The 26,382-nt window shown below is 45.6% G+C and overlaps 1 protein-coding gene across 3 annotated transcripts; it reads right to left on the minus strand.

Annotated features, from left to right (window-relative positions):
* Positions 1 to 2,487: 2,487 nt before the first annotated feature.
* TPGS2 (tubulin polyglutamylase complex subunit 2) lies at positions 2,488 to 26,287 on the minus strand. 3 transcript variants are annotated; one of them, XM_048850459.2, is made up of 7 exons: positions 26,120 to 26,284; positions 22,770 to 22,849; positions 13,458 to 13,545; positions 11,815 to 11,946; positions 9,953 to 10,066; positions 6,353 to 6,513; positions 2,488 to 3,097 (listed from the first exon to the last, which is right to left on the minus strand). In XM_048850459.2, exons 1-7 carry the CDS (start codon positions 26,190 to 26,192, stop codon positions 2,855 to 2,857), a joined length of 891 nt encoding a protein of 296 aa, XP_048706416.1. In that variant the 5' UTR covers positions 26,193 to 26,284; the 3' UTR covers positions 2,488 to 2,854. The 3 variants fall into 3 exon arrangements, with proteins under 3 accessions (XP_048706416.1, XP_048706417.1, XP_048706418.1); XM_048850461.2 differs by lacking the exon at positions 6,353 to 6,513 and having other exon boundaries at positions 2,955 to 3,097; positions 26,120 to 26,287; XM_048850460.2 differs by lacking the exons at positions 13,458 to 13,545; positions 22,770 to 22,849; positions 26,120 to 26,284 and adding an exon at positions 12,640 to 12,809.
* Positions 26,288 to 26,382: the final 95 nt, after the last annotated feature.

Here is a 26,382-nt window from a genome sequence, read left to right on the forward strand (position 1 = left end):
GGGCTGGAGTGAGGACAAAGGGCTCTTGAAGTCCCTGGTACAGCTGGGGGAGGATTCCCTCAGCACAGTAACCACAGTAAACAGCCTTGCAAGGACCCCCTTAACTCCTGGTGTAAGGGGCCTGCCAGGGACAGGGATAAGGCTGACAGGAACCTGTTAGGAGTTGGGCAGTAGCCCTGCAGAGATTCTGAGCTGTGTTGCCACACACAGGGCTGTCTCAGTTACAGTGGGGGCCAGGGAACAACCTAAAACTGGGATCAGGATTAGCTTAAAGCCATCTTAGGCCACTCCCTCACGGCTACCTATTCTGTGCTGCACCTCTTAGAAGCACAGCAAAGACTCTTGTCCTCGGTCGTGTGTGCATGCTCTTTAGAGGATCTGCTATTCTTCAAAAACCACTCATTTTGGAGGAAAATATTAAAATACATCACCCTTCACTTACACAGTGCTTAATACGTACAAGGGCTGTACAAACACCGAGTAAATAACCCCCACAACACCTTGTCATGTAGTTTGATATTATACAGTTATGCAAGCATGTTAGCAGTTAGACACACCCCAATGTAAAGAATCATTGCTTGTTTTGAGATGGTGCCCTGGATTTCTCTCTTAGACACCCAGATTGACACTCACATCCGATGAAGTGAGCTGTAGCTCACGAAAGCTTATGCTCAAATAAATTGGTTAGTCTCTAAGGTGCCACAAGTACTCCTGTTCTTTTTATGGATACAGACTAGCACGGCTGTTACTCTGAAACCAGATTGTTTGGTGGCTGCTAAATGTTCCCAGTACAGCTAAGAAAAATGAATGTGACAGAATGGAGGCAATAGTGGGTACAGTTGAAGACCAGCAGTGAATGGGTTAAAGTGCAGTTTTACCCTGAAAAATTACATTGTCTAAAGTGTATAAACATGGGGTTCCATGTTTATGGGGTCTCAATGCCTCCAGAGCAAATCCTACCCAGTTTACAAGTAACAATGCCTTTTCTAATGGCCAGCCTTACACCCTGGCCTGGGAACGGAGAGGCAAGCTGGGTTTCTACTGGCATGTGCATCTCTAACAGTAAAGCTTCTGTGTTCTCCTGTAGCTACACGGGCTCCAAGAGCTGTAGAAAGTGGTGAAGCTGGAGTACCCTACTGCTTTTGATCTTCTCCACACACAGATCGTTAGCGAGGCCAAATGCCATCCTGCAGTAACTCCTTCAACATCTGCCACTCCAGCTGCTGCAGTGGTTGTTGGTGCGGCAGCCGGGGCAGCCAGGCCACTGCACTGGACTTGGGGCTCCAGTCTCCTCTGCTCCATGCTAGGCGTCCCAGAACAGACGCTGCAAAAGAGCAGAGGAAAATGGTTGGGTTTGGTCCCAAACGGGCAGTGAAGGTTGCTTTCCCTGTTCGGAGTGGCTCTTGTTTAGACCAAGGGAGCCTGGGCTTCCCTGTGTTAGGCCTGCGGTTCTGAAACATTTTACTCAGGAGACCCACCAGCTGCATTGTGTGGCGCTTTGCGACTCACCTCAGGTCCAAATTTGGGTGTGCCTCCTCCTCGGCACTGGCAGCTGCAGCAGCACTTGCTGACCCAGCACCGCAACCCTAGTCCTGCCCCAGTGCGGGTATGTTGGAGAGTGACCCCACGCTCACCTTGCAGCAGCTGTTCTTGTCCTGCGGAGCTGCGCCTGGCTTCCAGCTCCAGGGTCCCAGCCCCGTGGAAGGAGATGCTGCTGCAGGGTAAGTGTAGCGCAAGCTTGCTCTCCACCCCACCCACCCCTCCCCTAGGGAACTCCTCTGCTCCGGGTCCCTGACCCCTCTGCAACCTTTCCAAGACCTACTGATGGGTTGGGACCCACAGTCTGGGAAACTCAGTGGTAGGAGGCTTTTCTAGAGCCCGATCCCGAGAAGCCTGATCCTGAAAGTTGCTCAGCACCTTCCCCACCTACTGAGATCTGCAGGAGGTGGGGAGGCGCTCAGTACCTAGCACAGACAGCTATGGCGATAGGGAATCCCACATTATTCCAGGGCAGATTGTTAACCTGGAGCCAGGGAACTTCTGAGGAGAGCAGCACTGGCCTGTGAAAAAAGGGATTTCTCTGTAAGAGGGTTCCCCTAGGTGCTGCTGGATGTGCAGCATTGTTTTACAGCACTGTCCTTGGCTAGTCCACCTGGTCGCCATATTAGATGGCTTGGCACCTTTGCGCTGCTCTGGCCACGGCCAGCTCTTTCAGAGAGTGCACAGCATCAGGTGTGGTCTTTAGCAGAAGGTCATTTCTGTTTAACATGCAGTTTGTATAAATAGTTCAGAGCCTGATCCCGGGCTGAACACTCAATGGTCAGCACGAAGCCCTTACATATCATTAGGCTATAACCATGGGGCCCAGTCCTGCTCTCTTGAAGTCAAGGGGAGCATTACCACCAACTTCAGTGGGTTTGATCCTGCTCTCATTACATGGAATGATCACTGCATGCTTCTTTCTTCTAAAAAGAACACGGCAAAATATTTATTTGTGCATGTATGTTGTATTTAATAAGATGTATATGAAAATGGTAGAGATTGATTTTACTTGATTTCATTGCTTCACTTTATCAGTGGTAACACACTCCACACAGCTCCGTGGCATTTTTATCCACACCGAAGTATTTGCCCATCGGAATAGAAAAGAATTAACCAACATCTCTCCAGGACCAGCAGCCTTTTGGCTTTCCAGCCAGATCTCCCATAAATTAAATTGCCGTTATATTTCATGCAAATGTTGCAACACAGCTGGCACTGGGAAGTCTATTCATGCACAAGAAGTGGTTTGATCCAAACCTAAGAGATACCACAGTGGGTTTTTAACAGTCTGGAATGAAACTGCTTTCCAGAGTCAGGTCTGTGGTTCTCGTTTCCTCAGGGAGTTCCCGGCTAGCGAAGAGGTCTTGGAGGAGGATGTGCTTGCATGGCTTTTCTGAGAGCCTGCTGGCTGGGATGGCAATTTCTTTTTGATCACCGGAGTTTTGTTCTTGCTTTTAAATACCTTGTTGGGGTCCAGTTTGTTCACAAAGGAGTCAGGTTCTTCTGAGAGTAGAGCTGTGTTGATGGTGATGGGCTTGTACATGTTAAACCATTGCTGAAAAAAAGATTACAGGGAAGGATGACATGGGGAGGGGTGGGGGGGAAATCACACATTAGAGACTTAGAGGGAAAGTGCAAGAATCAACTTTGGAACATTTTAAACATACACCAAGCTCCTGCTGTCAAGAATCTGTGTCAGTCTGTGTTTCAGCTCACAGCGTTTTGTGCAAAGAGCTTTACAGTAGAAATGATTCGTAGCTGCAGAATGAGGATGGGGATATAACCTTCCCAAGATACAGAGATTGTGCAGATAAAGGTCAAAATGAAACCAGATTCTCCTAGTTTTCCATAGCTGTAACTCGGCAGGCATTAGGGACTTACTGCTGGTTTATACCAATGTCAGAGAGAGGGGAACCAGGCCTAATTTATTTGGACTCAAAGAAGTAGCAAGTGATTATTAATACCTTGGAATTTACCTTGCCAAACAAGCGGAGCTAGAATTGCTGGGCCTCTCATGTGAAACAAAAAAGCCCCCAGTACTCTTCTAACAGTGCAGGTTCAGTTGTGCAAACTTTAACTCAGACCTTGTGTTCACTTTTCTTCTGACTGATTTGATGACTCTGGATCACCATCAGTATTATCTGGTTGCCACCAGGAAGTTTCACTTTGCAGTTCACATTCCTGTCTTCTGCTGCTTTTTCTACTACAGCCAGCTGGCTTATGAAGCCAGGGAAAGGACTGTAGGGGTTATTAGAAAAACCCTGCCTCAAACCAACCTCATTCCAGGGCACAGCATAATACTGAACGAGATAAACAGAGGGTCAATACACACACTAAAGGGGTGGTAGATCTAAGTACTGGATAAGGGGAAGGTCTCCAATATCTGCTCCTGAGAGACCTTTCCAAAAGATAGTGTTAATGAAGACTACCTGATTCCAGTGTTGAGAGGTTAACAAGTCAGCAGGACATAATCTAAATGAGGAGGAAGTTGATTGGTTAGGGAATGTGTGGGGGATCATTTCACACAAGGGGTAGTGAATATATGGAATGCTGTGCTGGGAAAAGCTATTGCTAGAGTACAATGGGTACTCGATCAATCTAGGGCCTGGTCTACAGTACACGGTTATTTTGGAATTAGCCGAGTTACCTCGAAATAAAACTGGTTCTGTCCACACGACCAAACCAGTTGTTTCGATTTAAAGGGCTCTTTACTCTGATTTTTGTACTCCACCTCGGCAAGTGGAGTAGCGCTAAAATCGAGATCGCAGTTCTGGGTTACAGGTACTGTGGATGCAATTCAACAATATTGGCCTCTGGGAGCTATCCCAGAATGCTCCACTGTGACCGTGTTGGATCATATTAAAGAAGTTCTGTATTAAAATCACAAATGAGTTTGATTTCCCATAGTTTAAATTCCAGGGTATTACTAATTAAGAGATCTCTTGGTTTTTGGTACTGTTTCTCTCCCTCTATGTGTGAAACTTGCAAGCTGCTAATTGCGTTAGTACATTCTAAGACAGAGTCTGTTCTCAAAGCAATTCACACAGAGAGAGACTCAAAGCAATACTCTATAACAACAGAAACAGCACCCAGAGACTCCCCGCCCTTTTGTTGTATTAACAATTGTGATTAAAATAGAGCTAGAAGATGTATGTGGATGGATGCTTGGTGTGGATAATAACTGAATGATCAGGGAGGTGCCAGCCTAAGAATCCAGCGTCCATCGGCTGAAGAAGGCGTCAAGTGGAAATAACCAGAGGACCCTCCGCCCGGAGGGCAGACTGGAATCCACCCAACAGCCTCAAGAATGGGAGAACCAAAGAACATCTAGCAGCACGGACCCGTCAGGAATGTGCTATCTGCTGATTGATTCAGCAACAGCATGATGAAGCAATTCCCGCAGACTGGCATAGGAAGAAATTCCTATAAAAATAGACTCTAAAAAGTGAGAACTTTGGGGGGGTCTGATTCTGCAAACCAACTTCCAGGAGCATCAGATGAGCATCTGACAAGGCCCTGCTCCCTTCTTATGTCCAGGCCACCTGGCCAGTGGCTTGACATGAGCAACTCTAAGGCTGGTAACTATGATAACAACCTTGCAGAACCTCTTTGTGTGTGCGTGTGTGTTTGTATTTGTATGAATGAATGTGTGAATAAATATGAGATTGAATGGAATGTTATAACTATAACTAACTGCTTACTATGATTCTTTCTGTATTCACAATAAATGTGTTATTTTGCTTTTTTCCCTTTAATAAGATCCTGCTGGTTTTTATTTTATTGGTATAACAACCGCTCTGGACAACACTCTGAACTCCGATGCAGTAGCCAGGTAGGCAGTAAAAGCCCTGGGAACTTTTGAATTTCCTGTTTGGTCACCATCAGCACAGGTCACCATCAGCACAGTACACCATCACAGGCGACCATGCAGAGTCCACCATATCAAGAGACCACGCAGTCCCGGATTCTCAGACAAGCTCCAGCATGGCCCGAACGGGAGGTACTGGATCTCACTGCACGGTGGGGAGACGAATTTGTTATGGCAGAACTACGTTCCAAAAAAAAGGAACGCAAATACGTAGGCTAACGTCTCCAGGGCCATGACGGAAAGAGGCTACTCCAGGGACACAGAACAGTGTCATACAAAAATCAAGAAGCTCAGGCAAGCGTACCAAAAAGCCAGGGAGGCAAACGGGAGCTCTGGGTCACAACCCCATACATGCCGCTTCTACCGTGAGCTGCATGCAATTATGGGGGCTGACGACACCACTACACCACTTGGGGTGACAGGGGACAAGGGGAATACTCTGCTGCAGGCTTTTGCAAGGTTACCCATTCATGTATGGTTAGCTCTGCTGTCTAGTGTGTAGTGGGGCCTCCCTACTCACTTGCTCTTAGCAGTTGTGGAGGGGAAGGCAGTATGGGGGGTTCAGCCCTTGCTTTCCCCACCATGCCCAGAGCTGTGAGCTTGACTGGTCTTACGTGGCTGCACGGGGGACTGTAGATGGCCTTATCCCACCCATATCCCCCTGCACAGTCACAGATGGTGAAAGCTCAATAAGCATAATAATAGCAGCAGTGGTCATGATGCCACCAGCTGCTAGAAAGCCCAGCTCTAGCTAACCCTACTGATCTAATATATGCCCCCTAGCCCACAAGTCTGATGCCTTGAGGAGGATAATCTTGCTTGCTGAGAGCCTCTGCTTGTTGCTGAGTCAGGCAGCTCTACATACTGGTCTCGAGAAAGTGAGAAGGACTGGCTTGTGTTCAGACTCACTGCAGAGTCAAAGTACGGCTTCTGCTATCCTACCTTAGCCTGGGGGCTGACACCGTAGCTCGTAAAGGCATACTGCCATTGCGGGAGACCCAGGTGGGTGATCAACAGTCGGTAGTAGGCAGTGAAGGTGTCGGTGAGGAAATGCCAGTACAGAGCTCTGTCCAGAAACCATATCTCAGTGTCTGGGGTGACAACTGGAATTGAAAAAAAGGAACATGTACAAAAAGGGTAACATTGTTTTAAAGTTGAGGGATGAGAAATATCATAGAAGATTAGGGTTGGAAGAGACCTCAGGATATCATCTAGTGCAATCCCCTGCTCAAAGCAGGACCAACCCCAGCTAAATCATCCCAGCCAGGTCTTTATCAAGCCAGGCCTTAAAAACTTCTGAGGATGGAGATTCCACCCCACCCCCTAGGTAACCCATTCCAGTGCTTCACCACCCTCCTAGTGAAATAGTTTTTCCTAATATCCAACCTAGACCTACCCCACTGCAACTTGAGACCATTACTCCTTGTTCTGTCATCTGCCACTACTGAGAACAGCCTAGTTCCATTCTCTTTGGAACCCCCCTTCAGGTAGTTGAAGGCTGCTATCAAATCCCCCCTCACTCTTCTCTTCTGCAGACTAAATAATCCCAGTTCCCTCAGTCTCTCCTCATAAATCATGTGCCCCAGCCCCCTAATCATGCCCTCCGCTGGACTCTCTCCTTATTTGTCCACATCCCTTCTGCAATGAGGGGCCCAAAACTGGACGCAATACTCCAGATGCAGCCTCACCAGTGCTGAATAGAGGGGAATAATAACTTCCCTCGATCTGCTGGCAATGCTCCTACTAATGCAGCCCAATATGCCATTAGGCTTCTTGGCAACAAGGGCACACTGCTGACTCATATCCAGCTTCTCGTCCACTGTAATCCCCAGGTCCTTTTCTGCAGAGCTCCCAACTGAGATCATCTGGAGGCAAGCAGTGATGTTGTGATATTTCTGATGTTATAAAGGATGGCTTTTCCAAAGGGATAGGACCCAGAACCAATGTATCATGCAGAGGCAGCACGGTCTAGTGGTTATAGCTTGGGACCCCAAAGTTTTGATTTCTAGGTTCCATTCCCAGTGTGGGAAATTGCTGGTATGATTATGATGGGTCCCGCGCTTCCTCTTCTTGCGGGGGGTTCAGGGTGCAGTTTCCTACCCCTGAACTTGGGTATTTACTGTCCCACTAGTAACCCAGAGAAGGGTAGTGGAGAGGGAGGGACCCAGGCCCACCCTCTACTCCGGGGGCCCTAGGGATAGTGGTAAACCACTTGAACTAGTGCTTCCTTCCCCTGGGCTACTTCCCTCTCCTGCTCTTCAGCTTGTGGGGCTTCCTGCCCTCTCTCTCTGCACAAGCCAGGTGTCTCTTTACCTAAGGTCTTGGTCTTCTAGCCAGCCATGGCAATTCTCCAAACTCTCCTCTACTTCAACTCCTTCAAACTGCTCTCTGCTCCAACTCCTTTCCCTGGCTGATTGAAGCAGGGCGTTTTTATCAGGTGACTGGCTTCAGGTGCTCTAATTGGCTTCAGGTGCTTTTAAGTAATCTATAGAAACCTTTCTTCCCTCTACAGGAAATAAGGCTTCTTCTCATCCTGGGACATACATATCTCTCCTATATCACTCTTCTGCTGCCTTCTGGCAATGCTGTATCACACCAGCTACTGACTCAGTGTATGCTCATCAACTCATCCCTGTGCCTGTTTCCCCGTCTACAACACGGGTATTATAATACTTACAGGCATGGTTTGAGACACAAAGTGGGTAGTGTACATGGAGATCCCTGGATGAAAGGCACAAGCTCAAAGCACCATTATTGCACATCTTTATCTGTTGTTCCCCCCATCAAGGGCAAATACTGATGAATGAGACTAAATGGAGTGGTCAGTCACCAGGATTGCTGAGTTTGGAAAGGACCACTCGACGGGGTTTATATTGCCAACAGAATCCTGCTTTGCAGGGGATTTTCTCCCTCTTCAGAGCAATCACACTTTTCTCGAGGCAACAGCTTCCAAACAGTGTAAAATGTAAACAACACAGGATCGCGTTAGCTCTGTGAGTCCAGATTGCTTCTTCAGTTGTCTCACTAGTGTAAACCTGCCTAGCACTTTTGGGTCCTTATACCCACCCCCTGCCTTTGTCCACTTCCCCACATTGCTGGGTGCGGGGATGACTTCATTCCCTCGCTCCCAGCCCATGCTCAGGCTGGATCATTACTATTTTCATGTCCACCTCCTAGAAATCAGAGGAGAGGTTTCTCTTCTGGGCACACCTGGCAAAGTTCCAACTAGAGTCACCACTTGACAACTTAGGGTGTTTTTATTAGGAACAAGTATATTAATAGAGGGGTGAGTGACAGAGAGAAACCAAGGTTAAATAGACACACTGCCGATAACTACTGCTAAAAATTTCTCTAAGCGAGCCATGTACTTTACCATTACCCTGAGGAGAACATCACCTGCACCCTGGCTGCAGGATAATGTCTCGGTCCTCTAGCTTGGAAGTCTGGCTGGTGTGTGCAACCCTTCCAGGTGTCTGTGACAGGCTACATCTATACCACACATCACTGGTGGCAGTGTGTAGTGTACGTGTAGGAAAACGCTGCTGCGAAAAGCAGGCTGTGTCCACGCTGCAGGGTGTAGCTGCACATTACAGTGAAAGGCTCTGGCAGTGGGGAGACAGCGGGGAAAAGCATCAGCAGCTCCCTGCTTCTGGAGCCTTTCACTGCGGTGAGGAAAAGGTTTAGGCAGGGTGAGGTGGGGAAAAGACTACCTTCCCCCTGCCCAGAGTCTCCCCCCCAGGCCCAGAGGGAAAGGCTCCAGCAGCAGGGAGGCAGTGGGACACTACTCCGCTGGAAATAGCAGTGCAGATGGGGAGGCCCGGATGGGTGAGTAGAGACCATGTAGGGTATGTACTCGAATACATACCCTGGCCCTGCAGGCGTGACTACATTCTGCTCATCTAAGCTGTGTCTCACTGGCGCACTGCTATTTATACCCCTGCGAGGGGGGCTATGCAGGGATGTACTCTACATGCCGCTGAAAGAAGTGTGCAGTGTAGATGCACCCGCACAGAGTTCTTTACTAGCTTAGCTCACACCTCTCTCGCTCTGTGGTGTGTCCTTTGTTAACTTCTGCTAATAGGCCCATTGCCGACCTATTTTCTAATTAGCATTGGGGGACGTTGCATCAAAGCATAGGATCTGAATCCAAATCAGTGGCTTCAAGTTCTCTGTGTTCTCGCCTCTCTCTGTCTCTAAAGAATGGCCCTTCTTGGAGAATGTAAACAATTTGGCTTGAGTCTACCATCACTTCCACACATGAGGAACTTTACACATAGGAGTGGCCCTTTGGGGCTACTCACATTCATAAGTGTTTGCAGGATCAGGGAGCTAGCGCGGAGCCTTTCCCCTCTCTGGATGCAAATACTTTAGGCAGGTAGAAACAGCATGGAGGTTACAATGTGGACTCATCTGTTCAATACCAAGGGGGAAGTCCTGGTTCCAAGGGTTCACCCAAAACGGCACATAAGTTCAGAAGAGTAAGAGCTATCCAAACACAGCCATTTATCATGATTGGTTAACTGTGCTCTCTTCAGTCTTTACCTGGCTTGGTATGCTTATAAACAAGGCAAACTTTCCCGTTCCCATTGCATGGGTCCAATTCAAATATCAGGCTACGAGAGTCAAAGTGAGGTTTTTCTGGCTGGTCTTCATTACCTTTAAAAAGAAACAAAATCCCTTTACAGCATTTCTGGCTAGATCTTCACTGGCCAAGTTTACAAATAGGCCTGAAAAAGCTATGCTTGCATCTTTCACATGTAGGGCTGTTGACATGCACCACACCCTCCACTGCATGTGCACACATGGGCTCAGGAGTTTGTACAAATACAGCTCTTGCATGCACAAACTCATGCCTATGGAACACTTATGGGTGCCATTGTAGAGGCATGTTTGAAAAGCTGGCCCATAACTTGGCTTGGAAGGATTCACTTTTAATTGGTAAATTAACAGTTATTAATTATTACAATAAATCAAAGCACTGTCAGAAATTGAAATGTAGAGAGAGAAAGTTCAAAACAATTGAATGAAAAGGTACCAGGAGCAGTAATTTTAGTTTTATGACAATCGCTATGTTCTAGTTCTGCTCATACACAAACACCCCCAGATACCCCTTGAAGAAGTAATTTCATGCTGCACATAAATTCACCTGCAGTTCACAGAACTTAGATGTTCATCAACCTTATTGCCGATCCAGATAGCCATTCTCAGAAGCTAGGGCTTAAGGTTGTTTATAACTGGTAGAATACATAGTAAAGCATGTGTTTAAACCTTAGAAAACCAGCTTACAGGGACATAATAGCTCAGCTGGAATAGCTGTTTTAAAATCCTTGCTAGAATTATTCACATAGAGCCCTGCTTATTTACTAAAATGTTAAAAAAGCAACAGTAGCCAAAACCCCACAAAAAACCCCAAACAATTAACTTTTATGGTTTTCATGACAATCTCATAAGTAAGTTGGGATCAGTCAGCACAAATACACTGTTTAGAAAGGACAATGGAATTTTTCCTGCAATAAAAGAAAATAGATATAAATTGATAGAATCTACAGCTCCCCACTGAAGTCAAAGGGAAAACTCCTTCTGGGACATACTCTGCTCTCACATGCACCATGCAAATTCAGTGGAGTTGCATGTGGGTAAATAAGAGCAGAATCTGACCCATTTGATTTCAAGAGCAAGAGGATCAGGATTATAGCAGAATTTGAGCAAAATCTCTAATACGCTAAAGGGCAGGATTCTCTGATAAGCAGAGAAACCAGCCAGGTTTGGAAGCAGCAAGAGCTACAAAAATCAAATAGCAATTTGTAGGTTTTATTATTTTTCTTCAAAAAGCCACCATTATCCCATGTCCTGTTTGTCTCACTTGTTGCCTCCTGTTAGACTGCAAGCTGATAGAGGAAGGGAATGGATCTTTTTATTTGCCAAATGCCTAACTCATCCAGATGCATTTTCCCCTGCTGCCTCTTGTTTCAATGTGTTTTCCAGTGACATTTCCAGCTCTGAAGAGCTTCATTCGAAGTCAGTGTATCCAATGGGCCTATCCATCACCACGACAATTATTGCCAGTGGTCATTGATATTATATTGTACATGTACATGCTCTTTCCAAGCTGAATGAAAAGAGGAGGCCCCAGCTAACAATTTAAGACAGGGAAAAACAAAGCATGGGGAGCAGTTTGGTTGGAAAGGTGTGGAGACAACACAGGTGAGGAGGTGGAGTTAATCATGCCTGCTGGACCCTAAGGATCCAGTCCATTCCTTCTCTGGAGCAGCACAAGTGCTAGCAAAGTGCAGCTTGGCCTGTTATGCAGAAATGCAGCTTATTCCTATACAGCAGAATGAAGGAGGAAAAGCACATTCTGACACTTGGGTGTACCACCATGTGTGCCATCAAGAGGATAATACCTTCCTCATCCGTATCACCTTCCAGGTCAGCGAGGGTCGGTGCATTGGGTAGGGCATACGCCGATGATCCGCCGAGGCGACTTAGCTTAGAGATGCTGTTAATCACCATGGAGCCCAGTGGCATGGGGTTATCTGCAACGCACAGTGACAACAGTGTTCATTAATACACCCCAATGACAGGAGAGCGGAGGAGATCTTTTCTTTTTGTCCAACCCCTAACCTTTCACAAAATACAAAGAAGGAGAAATGGACACTGCAGCAGGCCTGCAAGTTTGACAGATGTAGGCTCTGGTGGAGCAAAGTTGAGAGCACCTCAGAGATCACCAAGTCAGCAGCTGCCTCTCATTTATTCTGAGGAAGCTCCAGCTTAGGCCTTGGTGCTGACTGCAGTTGTAGCAGTCTGGAAGAGGGCAAGGGGAAGTGTTAGTCAAGTAATAAAGCGTTAAACCTATTCAGGCCTCTATGGGTCACCACGCCTTGAATTCCACTTGAACCACCCAGCAAGGCAGAGCACATGTGGAGAATGGGCTCATGTGCTCTTCATGCGAAACTCCATTTCACAAGGAGATCAGTGCATTCTGCATGCACCAGCGGAAGTTAGCAGTCTCCAGCTGGAGTGCCCTGCAACAATCGGACTTTGAGGTGGCAAAGGCCTGGACAACTGTGGCCCGGTGCTTGCTTCAGCGTGAAAGAGTCTTCCTGTTCCAGCCAGGCACAGTTGGAAGAAAGGGGACCCAATTCTGCAATCACTTGCACTGGAGTAACTCCACTGAAGTCAATGGAGTTAAACTGATGTGAGATCAGAAGGAGGCCCAGGGTTTGTACCTGCTAGCACAGAAGTCTGTGGTAAAGCTTCCACTGATCTCAACGGGAGTAGGATCAGGCCCTTCATTTAAATGTTGTTCATTGTTAAAGTGCCCCACTATCACAATGGTAGCTAGGGCTCTCATCTCCCGGGCACAGCTACTGCATGTTGTATGATCTCTGCAAAGTTCCTTGACCACATTCTGCTTCTGTCAAGCCAGATGGAAATAAGAACAGTGTAAAAAGCAGGAAGCCAACTGAAAACCAGATGTTCCCTCTAAGCTGAGTAAGACAAAAATTGCAGATTGAAGTCAAATTTATGTACTCATCCATTTGATGACTGATGGGCATATCTGGATTTGGGCAGTACCTACTGGCATTTAGGTAATCAAAAATAGATCTGATCCTAGCAAGTGCTCTGCAGACAAATTTCCCACACTGGAATCCTGCATGTGCATGGATTGCAGGCTTGAGCCCGATGTATCATGCACAGAAATTCAGGTTGTGTTAATCTTTTATCATCGGGGCCTTCCTTGTGTTGGCTTTTGCTTCCACGCAGTACTTTGGACTTCCTTGTTAATTAAAGGGTAATTTTCTACATCAATGATTGAATTATCCAACAACAGCTGGCTAAACCCAGCAAAACAAAGGGAATAGTGGTTATTTTTCCTTCAAAATAATTTCGCTCCTGTGGTGTAGATCAAACTAAATAGAGGATTCGGTTAAGCAGTGATCAAATTAAGAGGAAGGGGCTGTAGCTGGCACAGGGAATGCACAGAAAGAATGGACATTTTAACCTAAAGGATTTTAAGCTAAAGGAAAGAAACAGGCAGACTTACCATCAAATTTTACACTCCAGGTCATGTGGAAGCCATCGCTCATTAGGTAGAAATTCTTTAAATCCTCTGGCAATACACAGGAGTTTTTCTGTAATCACAAATGCCCACAAATGTTATCAAAGGAAAGAGGTAGAGCATGCTTTGATCCAGATAACTGACTGACTGTTGAGACAGGAACACCTGCCACCCAATATCTTTCTGAGCCCCAACACAACCCAAATCACACAACTGGAGAGATGCTTTCAAGTTTCTTGGATCTGTTTCCCAACACAGGTTAGTTATTTGATCTAAAGGCACCTCTGGAAAAATTTCATGCAATTGGTTTACCAATTTAACTATCGCTAGCTACAGGGATATTTTAGGAGTGTTCCACAATTTTCATGACATGGCACCTTGTGTAATGAATTCACACTCCAAAATCGCAGACCCAAGGTCATCAGCTAATCCACACACACAGCTTCGTTAGAGACAGCCCTTTGCCATCAATTAAACCAAACCAACCAACCTCTGCTATTTGAGCTACAGGACTTGCAGTGGTATTAGGACTTCTCTCTTTCATGGACCTTCAATCACTAAAGTGTGATAGGCACATGCACACAGGCAGGTCTGACATACCATCCAGTAGCATACATGTAAACACGGAGGGCCCAATCCTGTAAACACTGACTGCTGATCTTAGTGCTTACAACTATGAGAAGCCCTATTGACTTCAATGAGGCTATGCTCAATGCAGGCACTATGCTCTGTGGGAACTGTGGGATTGGGCCCTTAGACAGTAAATTCCACTCATATTTTAGTTTCTAATTGTGACATTGCACCCCATAATGCTTTCTAGAAGTATGCTTATGAATGTAAATATGACATAACTGGAATATGTTTTACGCTACATATGCCATATCTCTGCAAAGGTTATGATCTACTGAATATCGTCATCCTATTTGTATGCATGTATCATTTTTGAATTCAAAGTTATGAATATTGGCTGTGTACTTTTTAATTTTAAGTAGCCTCAGTGAGGCATATGATCAGCTTCTTGAGAAAAGACTATTCTCAATCAAGAAACACTTAATCTGACAATAGACTTTGATAGACGCCAATCCACACTTGAGCTTTCCTGGGAACATAGAGAACTAAGTCATGCATGGACATGTGACTTGCCCAGGTGACTCCAAAACTTCATCTTATAGAAGAGATTCTACACAGGGGGAGGGAGGGGTTTCCACTCACAAGAGAGAAACTATATAAAACCCTGGGAGACCCCTCCATTTTGTCTTCAGCTGGCTCAAGAGGTAGCCTCTCCACCCACAAAGGATACCTGAAAGAAACTGGAACAAAGGACAGTAACCACAGGGGTGATAGTGATTGCTGGACCCAGACTAGAAGGACGCTAGTCTGTAAAAGAAGCTTACAGGAACATCTCTGAGGGTGAGATTTCATCTGTAATCACTTTCTAACTGTATAAGGCTTAGACCTGAGCGTTTTATTTTATTTTGCTTGGTAATTCACTTTGTTCTGTCTGTTATTACTTGGAACCACTTAAATCCTACCTTTTGTATTTAATAAAATCACTTTTTATGTATTAATACCTGGGGGGGGGGGGAGGGCAAACAGCTGTGCATATCTCTTTATCAGTGTTATAGAGGGCGAACAATTTATGAGTTTACCCTGTATAAGCTTTATACAGGGTAAAATGGATCTATTTGGGGTTTGGACCCCATTGGGAGTTGGGTATCTGAGTGCTGGAGACAGGAACACTTCTTAAGCGGTTTTCAGTTAAGCCTGCAGCTTTTGGGGGACATGGTTCAAACCTGGGTCTGTATTTGTAACAGGCTAGCTAACTGAAGTCCCAAGCTGGCAGGGAAACGGGCTCAGAGGTAGTCTCAGCACATCAGGTGGCAGTCCCAAGGGGGTTTCTGTGACCCAACTTGTCACGCTAATATTAAGTGCATGTCATGAATTTGAAAACCAGAAGAGAATCACATCAGGAGCCAGTTTTAATGAGCCAAGGAAAGATGCTGCATGAAGCTACTTGCCATCACTAGAGCCACTTCATATCCACATCTGTGGACCATTTTTGCAGATAGTGGATCAGATGCGGACACAACTGCACAGGGCTCTACTCACCGATGGTGCCTGGCCTGTGGCGTCTGGCTTGGGCAATCTGGAGGGTGCAGCGCATGCAGGCTGGAGGCCAGTGGCTGGGTGGCAGACTGGAGTACAGGCTGTCCAGTACCTGCTTACCACACCGTTTCCTGTCCAGCAGCTTGGGCCCGTCAGGTAGCGCCAGCATCCCCACCATAGCCTGGCCTGGCAGCACTGGCCTGGCAGCACTAGCCATGCTCCCAGCCCACTGGCTCCTGGGCAGAGGGACCCGTCCCCAGCCGCAGGGATTGTAGTGTGCAGGGCCCTGGTACCCCACCCTTACGCCCTGCTGTGATGCAACATGCACTGTTGCTACCGTCTCTCGTGAGCCCCCAGGAGCAGCACGCGATGTGACGCCCCTTCTCCTCAAGACCCTGCTCCCCCCATTCATTTCCGCTCTCCCCCAGCCCTTGTGAGACGGCTTGCTGCTGTGGGTGCGGATACACATAAAAGACGTCTAGCGGATTGTGGATCGGATGCATGTTGATTCTGGCGGATGTGGATCCACATTTTTGTATCTGCGGAGGGCTCTACCTATCAGTACTCTCATATTAAATTATTTCTCTGAAACAATAGACAAACTTTTTTTCCAAACTAGAATGTATATTTACAGTAACACCAACTGCAAACATTCCAACATCATGAGTCAGGCCCCCAAATCATGAGATTTTTAAAGATAATACGTTGGAGGTTCTTTTTATGTGCCTTCTTGTTTATGAACTATTCGGGTCATGTTTTCAAGGTTTTCTCTATACTGTGAGGTGATCCCTTCAGAGCAGGATGCTCATGGATGGATATTTGGATTTATGTGAAAGGAAATTAAAAACCACAATCAAATATTTAGCATTCAAAGCCCCATAAAACAGGGACAAGTACTCCCATATCTTGTATTAGCTGACCTAAAGCAAATGCAGCCACTCCTTGGCTATACTCATTTTGTGCAGTCTCCCCATTTCCACACTGGTCCATGCCATCCATGTGTAACGTCACCGGGGACGGTGATCACATTCTCTGCCAGGCCTGTGGGCTTGTGCTCAGCCCATTACCTACCTCTGGTTTTGCCTCCCAAGTTCAGAACGTCTTCTCTCAGAGGAACCCAGGCCATGGCTGTCTCACTAACATGTTCCCAGATTCCAGTATTGCCGATGGTCAGCACCAGTGTTGGCTCTGGGCACCAGTGAGAGAGGCAGAGCGTATTGTTCCCTGCCTCCCGTCTGGACTAACGCCACCATTCCACACAGCCGTGCTGGTTTCACAGGGTATGCTGTAAAAGCCCACGAGTACTTGTATAGCCTCTCCCCCATATGTCCACAGTTATACTGCCAATGATGCACTTTCTCCAACCTGCACCTGGCCTGCATCCATTGCTGCCCACAGCCTACTGTTACTGTGGCCAATATATTCTTGGTTTTGCTGCTTGTCAATATTGTCTACAACACTGTACAATTCCTTGATATGATATTAATTACTTGTCATACCTTTGACAGGTACTTGGCTGGTGAGTTCTTGCTCACATGCTCAGGGTCTAACTGATTGCCATATGTGGACTGGCAAGGAATTTTCCCCTGGTCAGACATCTTGGAGTATTTTGCCTTCCTCTGCAGTGTGTGGGTGCGGGTCACTTGCCAGGATTATCTGAGTGTATCTCACTTATTTCCCAGCCATTGTGGGGGCCTCTGGCACTGGTGCGCCTCTGTCCTTCCTAATTTCTGCCTGTGGCACATAAGGTCTAATCTCCTGTGGGCTATAATGCCTTCTTGGTCTCATTTTGGTTGTTGGATTTAGTATGTGGGTGCTGGATGGTGTTGGTGGCCTATGATACATAGGCGTTCAGACTGAATGATCTAGTGGTCCCTTCTGGCCTTAAACTCTGTGACCAGCAAATTCGTCCCTGGCATGGTGGCTTTTCCAAAACCTTCTGAAAATGTCTCCATAGGCAGCAGGTGTGAAAGAGAAGACATCTTTGTGTTGAGAAGAACTCATCTGTCACTTGATAACAGAGGTAAATGAACATTGCTGGGCAAAGTTGTTCAATATTAGTTCTAGAAGAATACTAAACCATATAGGCGTGCTTTAAATTCTCCAAATGTCTGCAACAGATGTGCCCCTTGCTTTGCAGACTCTTTTCAAAGCTAAATATTTGTTATTTCACACTGCAGCTTCATGAATTCTAACTTCATATCTCAAGTTGCAAGAGCGAGGACCTGGATTAAAACAATTAAGGAGGCTGGATGTGTGGAGATGATTGATGTGCTACAAAGCTCCACCAGAATACAAGTATTTACATGCCACATTCCATCGATTTGAAAAACCTGTTTAACCATTTAATCTTGTTTTTCTATTAATAAACTTTTTCATGTGAACAGCTCCATTGACTTCAATGGAATTACTCTCCTGAGAGAGACAACAGTCAGGACTCTAGTGATGAACGGTCTATTCATGGAAGGTAATAAGAGGTTTCTGGATAGACCTGCTGCCTCGAGTCCTCCTCTTCCAGGAGGGCATATCAATTGGCATCTCTGTTTCCAGTCGCATTCTCTCTCTTTTTACCTTCATTTTAGGAACTTCCTCAGCTAACTCCCTTTCATTACCTTTTCCAGAGGTTTCAGAGTAACAGCCGTGTTAGTCTGTATTCGCAAAAAGAAAAGGAGTACTTGTGGCACCTTAGAGACTAACCAATTTATTTGAGCATGAGCTTTGGTGAGCTACAGCTCACTGTGAGCTGTAGCTCACGAAAGCTCATGCTCAAATAAATTGGTTAGTCTCTAAGGTGCCACAAGTACTCCTTTTCCTTCTCCAGAGGATGGGTCTGAAGACAAGTTGCTATGCCAGAGCAGAACCTGGTCCCATTCGGGATCCTGGATATTGTCCAATATTTTTCATGAGGGTGGGAAAAGTCTGGCTGATCTGTCCAGTTACCTTCAGTCACAAGAGTTTGTGATTTCAAACAGTTGTCTTATTAGAGCAGAGGTCAGATAAACCCAAATGATATGCCTGAAACTGCTTACCCTCAGCCCCTTCAACCAGCTACATGCACCCTGCTCATCTGGTGCTTTTCGGAGCTGCACTCACCAGCCCCATAAAGTACAAAACCAAGATGCCCAATATTTGATGCGATTTTAATTTCTTTTGTTTATTGTCCATGATATCCCAAAATTACCTAGAAAGAATGCATTTGATGCCTGTGTCCTTCTGAGGTGGTGGGGAACTCTATCAGCTGGTAAGGTTATGTTGCCCAACATGTGTTGATTCCCACATAAAACAGAAGATTTTACATATGGCAGTTAACTCAAAATAATAATAGAATAGTCCCTTCTTGGGAACAATCCTATAGCAGTTAATAGAAATTAAATCCCTAAGTTCTACAGACGCTACTCTAAACACAAAAAGGCACAGAGCTCACTCCATGCGAGACCTGAGTGAGGGGAGAAGGAGATTATGTCATTTTTTATGGTTCCCTAACACTGGAGATGGCCATGGGCCAATTTGTCTCTCCACATAAGTTACTACCACGTCAGGGCGGGTCTAACCCAGCTGCTGAAGGCTCCAGAACTGGTCTGGCAGCTGGGAATATCCCCAGTGCAGAGATGTTCCAGTCATGCCCTCCATGCTCTACACAGGGGGAATTCTCAGGCGGCTGTGTTTGCCGGCTTTACAACCCCTTTGCACCAGCAAAGCAGCACACATGGGTTTCAGCAAGCCCCAGTCTCAGGCTCGTTAACAACAGCATTTATAAACAGAAGGGATAGAATTGTGCATCTGATTTTACCAGGAGATTATAAAACCTTAGAGAAGAGAGTGCACTGGAGAACAATTCTCTTTCTTTAAGGCTTTTGAACCCAAATGCCTCTCACATTGTAAGGAGAGTGATCACTTTAGATAAGCTATTACCAACAGGAGAGTGGGTTTGTGGGGGGGTGGGGAGAAATCCTGGATTGGTGCTGGAAATGGCCCAACTTGATTATCATACACATTGTAAGGGGAGTGATCACTTTAGATAAGCTATTACCAGCAGGAGAGTGGAGTGGGGGGAGAGAAAACATTTTGTAGTGGTAAACACCCATTTTTTCATGGTTTGTTTTTATAAAAACACCTTCTGTATTTTCCACAGTATGCATCCGATGAAGTGAGCTGTAGCTCACGAAAGCTTATGCTCAAATAAATTGGTTAGTCTCTAAGGTGCCACAAGTCCTTCTTTTCTTTTTGCGAATACAGACTAACACGGCTGTTACTCTGAAACCTGTCAAATGCCTCTCGTAACTTCCTAAGCATGTCCTCTGCTGTGTCCCTTTCTGAGTGGCTACACACTTCCCTGTGTGCTTGTCCTGCTTTGCAGGATGGCATGGATCCACTGCTCTGCCTGTCCTCAACCCTCTTTGGGGCACCTTACACTCTGGGGCAGTCCAGAGAGGGTAGTCCTTGTGCTCCCTGGAGAACAAGGGCTGCGATGTACCTAGCTCTTAGGTAAGTCCCCTGTCCTTATCCTGCTTTATACCACCCCTTTGCCTCTTCCCCCCGCCCCACCTGCCTTCCCTCTTTTCCAGTGCCCCAGCCTGCCCACCCCCTAACCCCCACACTCTTCACTATGGAGCTCTGATTGAGTGGGCTCATATTCAAGGTCTTTGTTGCTTTAGTGACCTATAACTCAAAAATACTTGACCAACTTTCTTCAAGATTTGCAGAAAAAAATTTCCTTGATGTTTAGAATGCAGTTAAATTTCAGGACAAACCATTTTTCTTGGCCTATGTTATAGAGGGAGTTAAAAACAGGGATTGTAAAGGAACCCAGTTACAACTTTACTATCGAGAATACTAATCTGTGGGTCGATTGTTTCCCCTCCATTAAACTGGGAAACAGTGCCACCTAGTGGTTGTGAAAACACAATGAAATGTATAATACTATGTCTAAAAACATTTACTTGCATTCAAGTAATTCAAGAGCAATGAGATGGGGCTCGAAGACGAGATCTGAAAGTTCGTCACTAGGGACTAGATTCTACAAGGTGCTGAGTGCTACCTGTGTGGTGTCAAGAACTCTCCACTCCCACTGAATATTATATGGGAATTCAATGCACTAAGCACTTCGCAAGATCTCAGTACTTATTCCAAGAGATCAAACTCTACAGCTTATTTGTATTCCCACACAAAAGGACATTTGTTAACTTTGAATTAAGGTTGGTGGGATCTGAAATCTACCAGAGCAATTGGTAAAAAGCAAGTTAAATCCTTCAACACCCCATATACACTTAACTTCTGAGTACCCCTTCTTAACCTCATTCACCTTTTTTCCACCACCCACAGTCCACATTTGTTCATCCTAAACCATGGAAAACCAAAGTCCAGCCTTATTTCTGACAGTGTTTACTGATTATATGGCCATGCGTTTGGATGATTAATACAGGGTTGATGTGGCTTCCATAAGTTACATAATAGCTCTTTATTGGTGGGTGTAAATAAGTGAGGTCTGGTGTTACATTGTAAACGGTGACTGTGAGAGATGTTTTTCTGTAATGCTTAGGAAGAGATAGACGGAGGGGCAGCCTACAAGGTAAATTGGGTTATTTTGATGTAGAAATGAAAGAAGTGAAATCTGCATGGATGTTACTCCCGGGGGAATTCTGCCCCATTACGTATGCACATGATTTTGTTTTTCTCTGCAGAAAATACATTCTTCTGGAGAGGCGAGCAGTTACGCCTTTTTCACACCTTTTTCTGGTTGTGGCACCAGAACAGAAGCAGCTAGCTCAATGGCCATAGCAGTCAGCTGCCGATAGAGAGGATGAGAGGCTGTGGTCCTCACAGTGCCCTGCCCTCAGGGCCAACTGAGGAGCCATGGGGATATGCGTGGACAAATAGAGTGGGGCACACAGGGTGGCTGGGGGTGGGGTGGGTGTCACATAGACTGGGATTCAGAAGGGCTAGTGGGTGGGCAGACTGGCGCGTTGGCTGAATGGGAACGAGGGTGCAGGGCCACATGAGGACAGGTTGGGTGCAGGGACACATAGGAGAGGGAGGTGGTGGAACACATGGGGACAGGGGAGTAGGGCTGTCTGAGTGAAGTCCAGGGACACATGGGGACAGGGGCAGATGTGCCTGACTGAATGAGAGAGGCCAGGGGTCGGTCAGGGTCTGCCTGGGGGAGGCTCCCCAACTCCCTAGCAATCCCTTCCTCCCCCCCAAAAATGTTCCATACTTCTCCCATCCATACCCTACAGGTTCACTCCTAGGCTCCTTCCCAGCAATTACTCTTCCTCAGCTCCACCGTTACCCCTGACTCCGCCAAGCCTTTGCACTGCTTCTGAGGGGTACAGGAAATATGTTTCTGAATTGTAGATTAAATGAATTAGTACTGAAAATTCAGTATTAATATGCCTAGTAAGGAATCTATTTGTCAAAAAAATATTTCCTGAAACTTTTTTTTGTCTGTATTGTTACAGGCATACTTGTTGACAGATATTTTGAAATAAATTACCAAAATAATTGAAACTGGCATGATTATATTCTGTTATTTTGACAAAGTGTGCAGAATTTTGCTGAATTTTAAAATATTTTTGGCATTTAAATTTTTTTGGTGCAGAATTACCCCAGGTGCGTTGGTGGTTTTATATTTATGGTTGGAGTGGAGATATGAGAGGTAGAAGGTAGGTAGTTGAGGTTGAGAAGGGAAACTGATGAGTGGGGTGTAGGTGGGGGCACTGAATGACTTGATTGCACTACAAGTCTCTCTCTTTAGTGGCCATCAGGAACTTGGTTTTACGTCTCATCTGAAAGATAACTCCTCAAGCAACACAGAGGCCACTACCACCATGCTGGAGTTTGATTTCAGGGCTGATGCAGAAGAATGACAACCACCTATTGAGTCACCATCCCTACTCTCTGCAGCACTCAAATGTCCCTTAGACTAGGGTTCCCATCTAAATGCATCAGCGGCCTGCTTCTCTGGTGAGACCCACCAACACTGCAATTGCAGGAGGTATGGATGGAAGCCAAAGTACTACCTGAAAAGGAGACAGCATTGCTCCAATTTGCGTCACAGACCTCGGTAAGTCTCTCTTACCTATAGGCTGAGCTGTATGTGAAATGTGGCAGGGTTCTGTTCAGTATCCTACATGCCTAGCCGGCTGCGTAGTCAGACCAACCCTGTTCCAGTGCCATAATGAAAGTACCCACCTGCTCCCAGGAAACAATAGAGTGACGTTCAGCTGGCTCCTTTTCCACAAATGTCACCTCATCGACTCCTGGAGAAGTTTCTGTAAAACAAAAAGTAGAGCATGAGCACATCTTGCAGACGTGACACCAAATGCTATAATCCCTCTGGTTTTGTAAGCTAAGCAGAGTCAGGCCTGATGTGAAGTTAAAAGAGAGACCTCTAATGACTATTGGGAGTAGGTGGTCTCTTGTGCCAGTATTGAACCAATGCCCTGGCATTTGGGGGCACGGTGCTGCTGAAGATACCATCCTTTGACTGAGACATATTAAAGACAAGGGATCAGGAGCTTGATTCAAAGGACCCCATGGAAATTTCCATAAAAGCGGAGATTTAGCTCTGGTGTCCTGGCCAAACTCTCAAAGTCAGGTAATTATATCTTGCCTCTCTAAATGTGCCCTGTAGTTTTAGTTGGAGAAAGTATTTTTTGCTTGACTTTAGATGGTGTGTAGCGCTGCCACGATGTGTTAAAATGGCTGCGTTCCACTTCAGGGGTGGATGCACTTCAGTGATTAAGTGATTCTTTTAAGGGTTAAGACAGTGATACTTAGACTGAGGCTCAGGAGCTGCAAGTGGCTCTTTAATGTGTCTTCCCCGGCTCTTTGCAACACATGATACTTAAATACTGTGTGATTTAATTATTAACCAGTCTAAGTTATTAACCAAACAGGGTGCTTTTACTGTATTATTAACCAATTGTAGTTGATAAAATAATAATACTTGGTTGGTCATTTTGCTGTGAGAATAATACATATATGTAAAAACTAAATATTTTCCTTATACTGTTTTAATATGAATTTATAGTAAACGAAACAATGAATTCACACTACTGTGGCTCTTTTGGATGATGTTGATCGCTAATTTGGCTCCTGAACCTCTGAGGTCTGAGTATCACCGAGTTAAGTCATTCTTTTATGAATGTAGGATCTGATCTTGCAAACAGGTCTGCCTGAGAAGACCCTTAGTCTTCTCTGTAATCCCAACAGGTCTTCAGGCTAGTCTACTTGCAGCAAAAGGTCCATAATTTAAAAAAATGATTGGGCTCCTTTGGTCTTATAAATGCAAGATACAATATCTACAGAGTGCCATCACTGGAGCTGGGAGTCTGTAGAACCTTTTCCCTTGCATTTATTCATATTATTATTTTAATAATCAAAGGCTTCATTCAAAGCTGATTGAAATCACTGAAAAATTGCCACTGATTTCAATTGCTTTGAATCAGGTCAAAAAGACTGCTTGCCTGCTACAGGAAATAAAAACACAGTACACAAAGGTAAATTGTCATTTTACAAACTGGCTCTGGTGTAAAAGGAATAAATATTGGTTCCCAAAGCAGTCACTCACATTATAATCACTTTATGACAACACACAATGCAGTGCACTAGACAAGAAAGGCACCAAATAGATCTGGTCATATTTCTTTCCCCAGTACTGAGCGTTTTGTTCTATCAGTTTGGCAGTGGCAGTCAGTATAAGGAAGTCTGACTTCTGTTAAGAGTCACTAGTCAAAAGAGTTTGTGCTACATTACCCGATGCTTTCAAGGACAACATATATCCAAAAATAACTCTAATCTGAAGCGGTATATTCCATATTCATGGATACATCTCGGACATAAACATTAGCCGTATAGAAAAAAGATAAGGAGACTGATTATCAACTGAATCCTGAGAGTGTTTTTTGCTGTGGGGTTACATTCTTTTTGGGGTGTTTGAACCATTGAAGTTCATCCCCTCTGGCCAATGCAGGACCGCTGCCTTCAGAAGACTTTGTGCCCCTCTTCCCAGTTTCATTTCAAATAGTCAGGGTGTGTGAAGTTAATTCTTGCTAAACTATACATCCTCTAAATGGGGACTCTATCCTGCATTTGAAGGGGTGATAATGTAGAACCTATGATCTGACAAGCCTTTTCCATCTCTAAGTTCTGCATGTCTTATAACAAGTTCACAGATCATTTTAATGGAATAATTGTTATTTCTATGATCAGAAAAAAACAGCAGGGACGTTTAATTCATCTTGCACAAAGGCTCAACTGGGATGGTGGAAGATTTAATATTGTATCAGTCACAGGAAGATCTAAAGTGATGAGTGAACTGCAAGTTTTAAAGGGGTCTATACTAAATCCAAGATCAAAAGGAAGAGAAACTGTATCTTAAAAACCTGAATGTTATATTAAAAATATCCTGTGGGTAAACTGAAAATCACACTTAATAGACGTGCATAAGTATGGATGGGAGGGACATTAAACGTGGAGAAGAAAAAGAAATCTGCCATGGACACCTTCTCGGAATCCAGATGGAAGAAATCAAGAGGCCTACCAGGTTAGGCTAATGATATAGATAAAGCTGAACAAATCCAGGAGAGAAGTCTCCCACTTAAATATTCTGAATCAGGATCACAATCATCTTTTCCATTTATTTAGCACCTTTCATCTGAAAGGTTTCCAAACCACTTTACAAACTTTATAAGAGAGACTTGATCTAATGGTCTGAGCACAAGGTTGGGAGTTGGGAATTCCCACATTATAAATTATAATTCTTGCTCTGTTACGGATTCCCCCTCTAGCCTTTGTCAAGTCACAAGTTCTCAGTAAAATGGGTTGAATAATGAAGTTCTTTCCTCACGGAGTGTTGTCGGTATTAAAGGGTGGTTCGGTGCTGAAAAGTGACTGTAAAAACCACATCATGGGTTCCAAGTTTTCTGTATTTTCAAATCAAGCGTGTTTACTTTACAAGCAAGAAAACGGATAGTTTTGTTCGGTTCTTTCTAACTGCCATCCCTGCAAATGGATTGGAGAATGAATCAAGGGGGTTTCCTTCCCAAGTGTCACCACCAGGCATATAGTTTCTGCAGGCTACATTAGGCCCTGAGTGAGAGGTGTGAAACCCCACTGCCCTCAAATTATAACCCCTGTTTCCAGGGATGGACAGTCTATTAGAACCCCAGTGAATGATTCCAGTGGTTAGTTACCCTTACAGCTAAAAAGTTACACTTTCTTTCCAGTCTGAATTTGTCTAGCTACACCTTCCAGTCATTGGATCATGTTAGGCCTTTCTCTGCTTGACTGAAGAGCCCATTATCTTGTTCCCCACACAGGTTCGTATAAACTGTGATCAAGTCACCCCTTAAAGAGAGTCCCCCCACCATCCCCCAGGTCGTTGCCACCATGGCAGGCAGGGCTACTCCGATGCCAGCCCGGCCACTGTTTCCCTGGCAACGCGCCAGGGCTGTTTCCATGCCAACACACCAGGGCCGTTTCCGTGCCAACGCGGCGACCCAGGCCTGCTCTAGGCCCTCGGCCGGCCCCTCACTCACCTAATATTCGGGTGACCCCCAGGGTGAGCCTGTCCAGAGAGGGCTTGAGGCTGCTGTAAGGCTTGTCCTCCATCCTCGGCACGCCCCTTGCCCAGTGCAACCCCTAGACAGAGAGAGGAGAACGAAGCTGATTTTGTCCCCGCTCGCGCCCTGTAGCGGAGGCTGCGCAGCCAGGAACTCTGGGAGCTGTAGTTTCCTTCCTAGTGGACCGACGGGCTGTTGGGAGCGGTGCCTCCTGGGATTTGGAGTTCGCTGAGGACCGC

This window comes from Caretta caretta, chromosome 5 (assembly GCF_965140235.1).
Source record: "Caretta caretta isolate rCarCar2 chromosome 5, rCarCar1.hap1, whole genome shotgun sequence".
Taxonomy (NCBI): Eukaryota; Metazoa; Chordata; order Testudines; family Cheloniidae; genus Caretta; species Caretta caretta.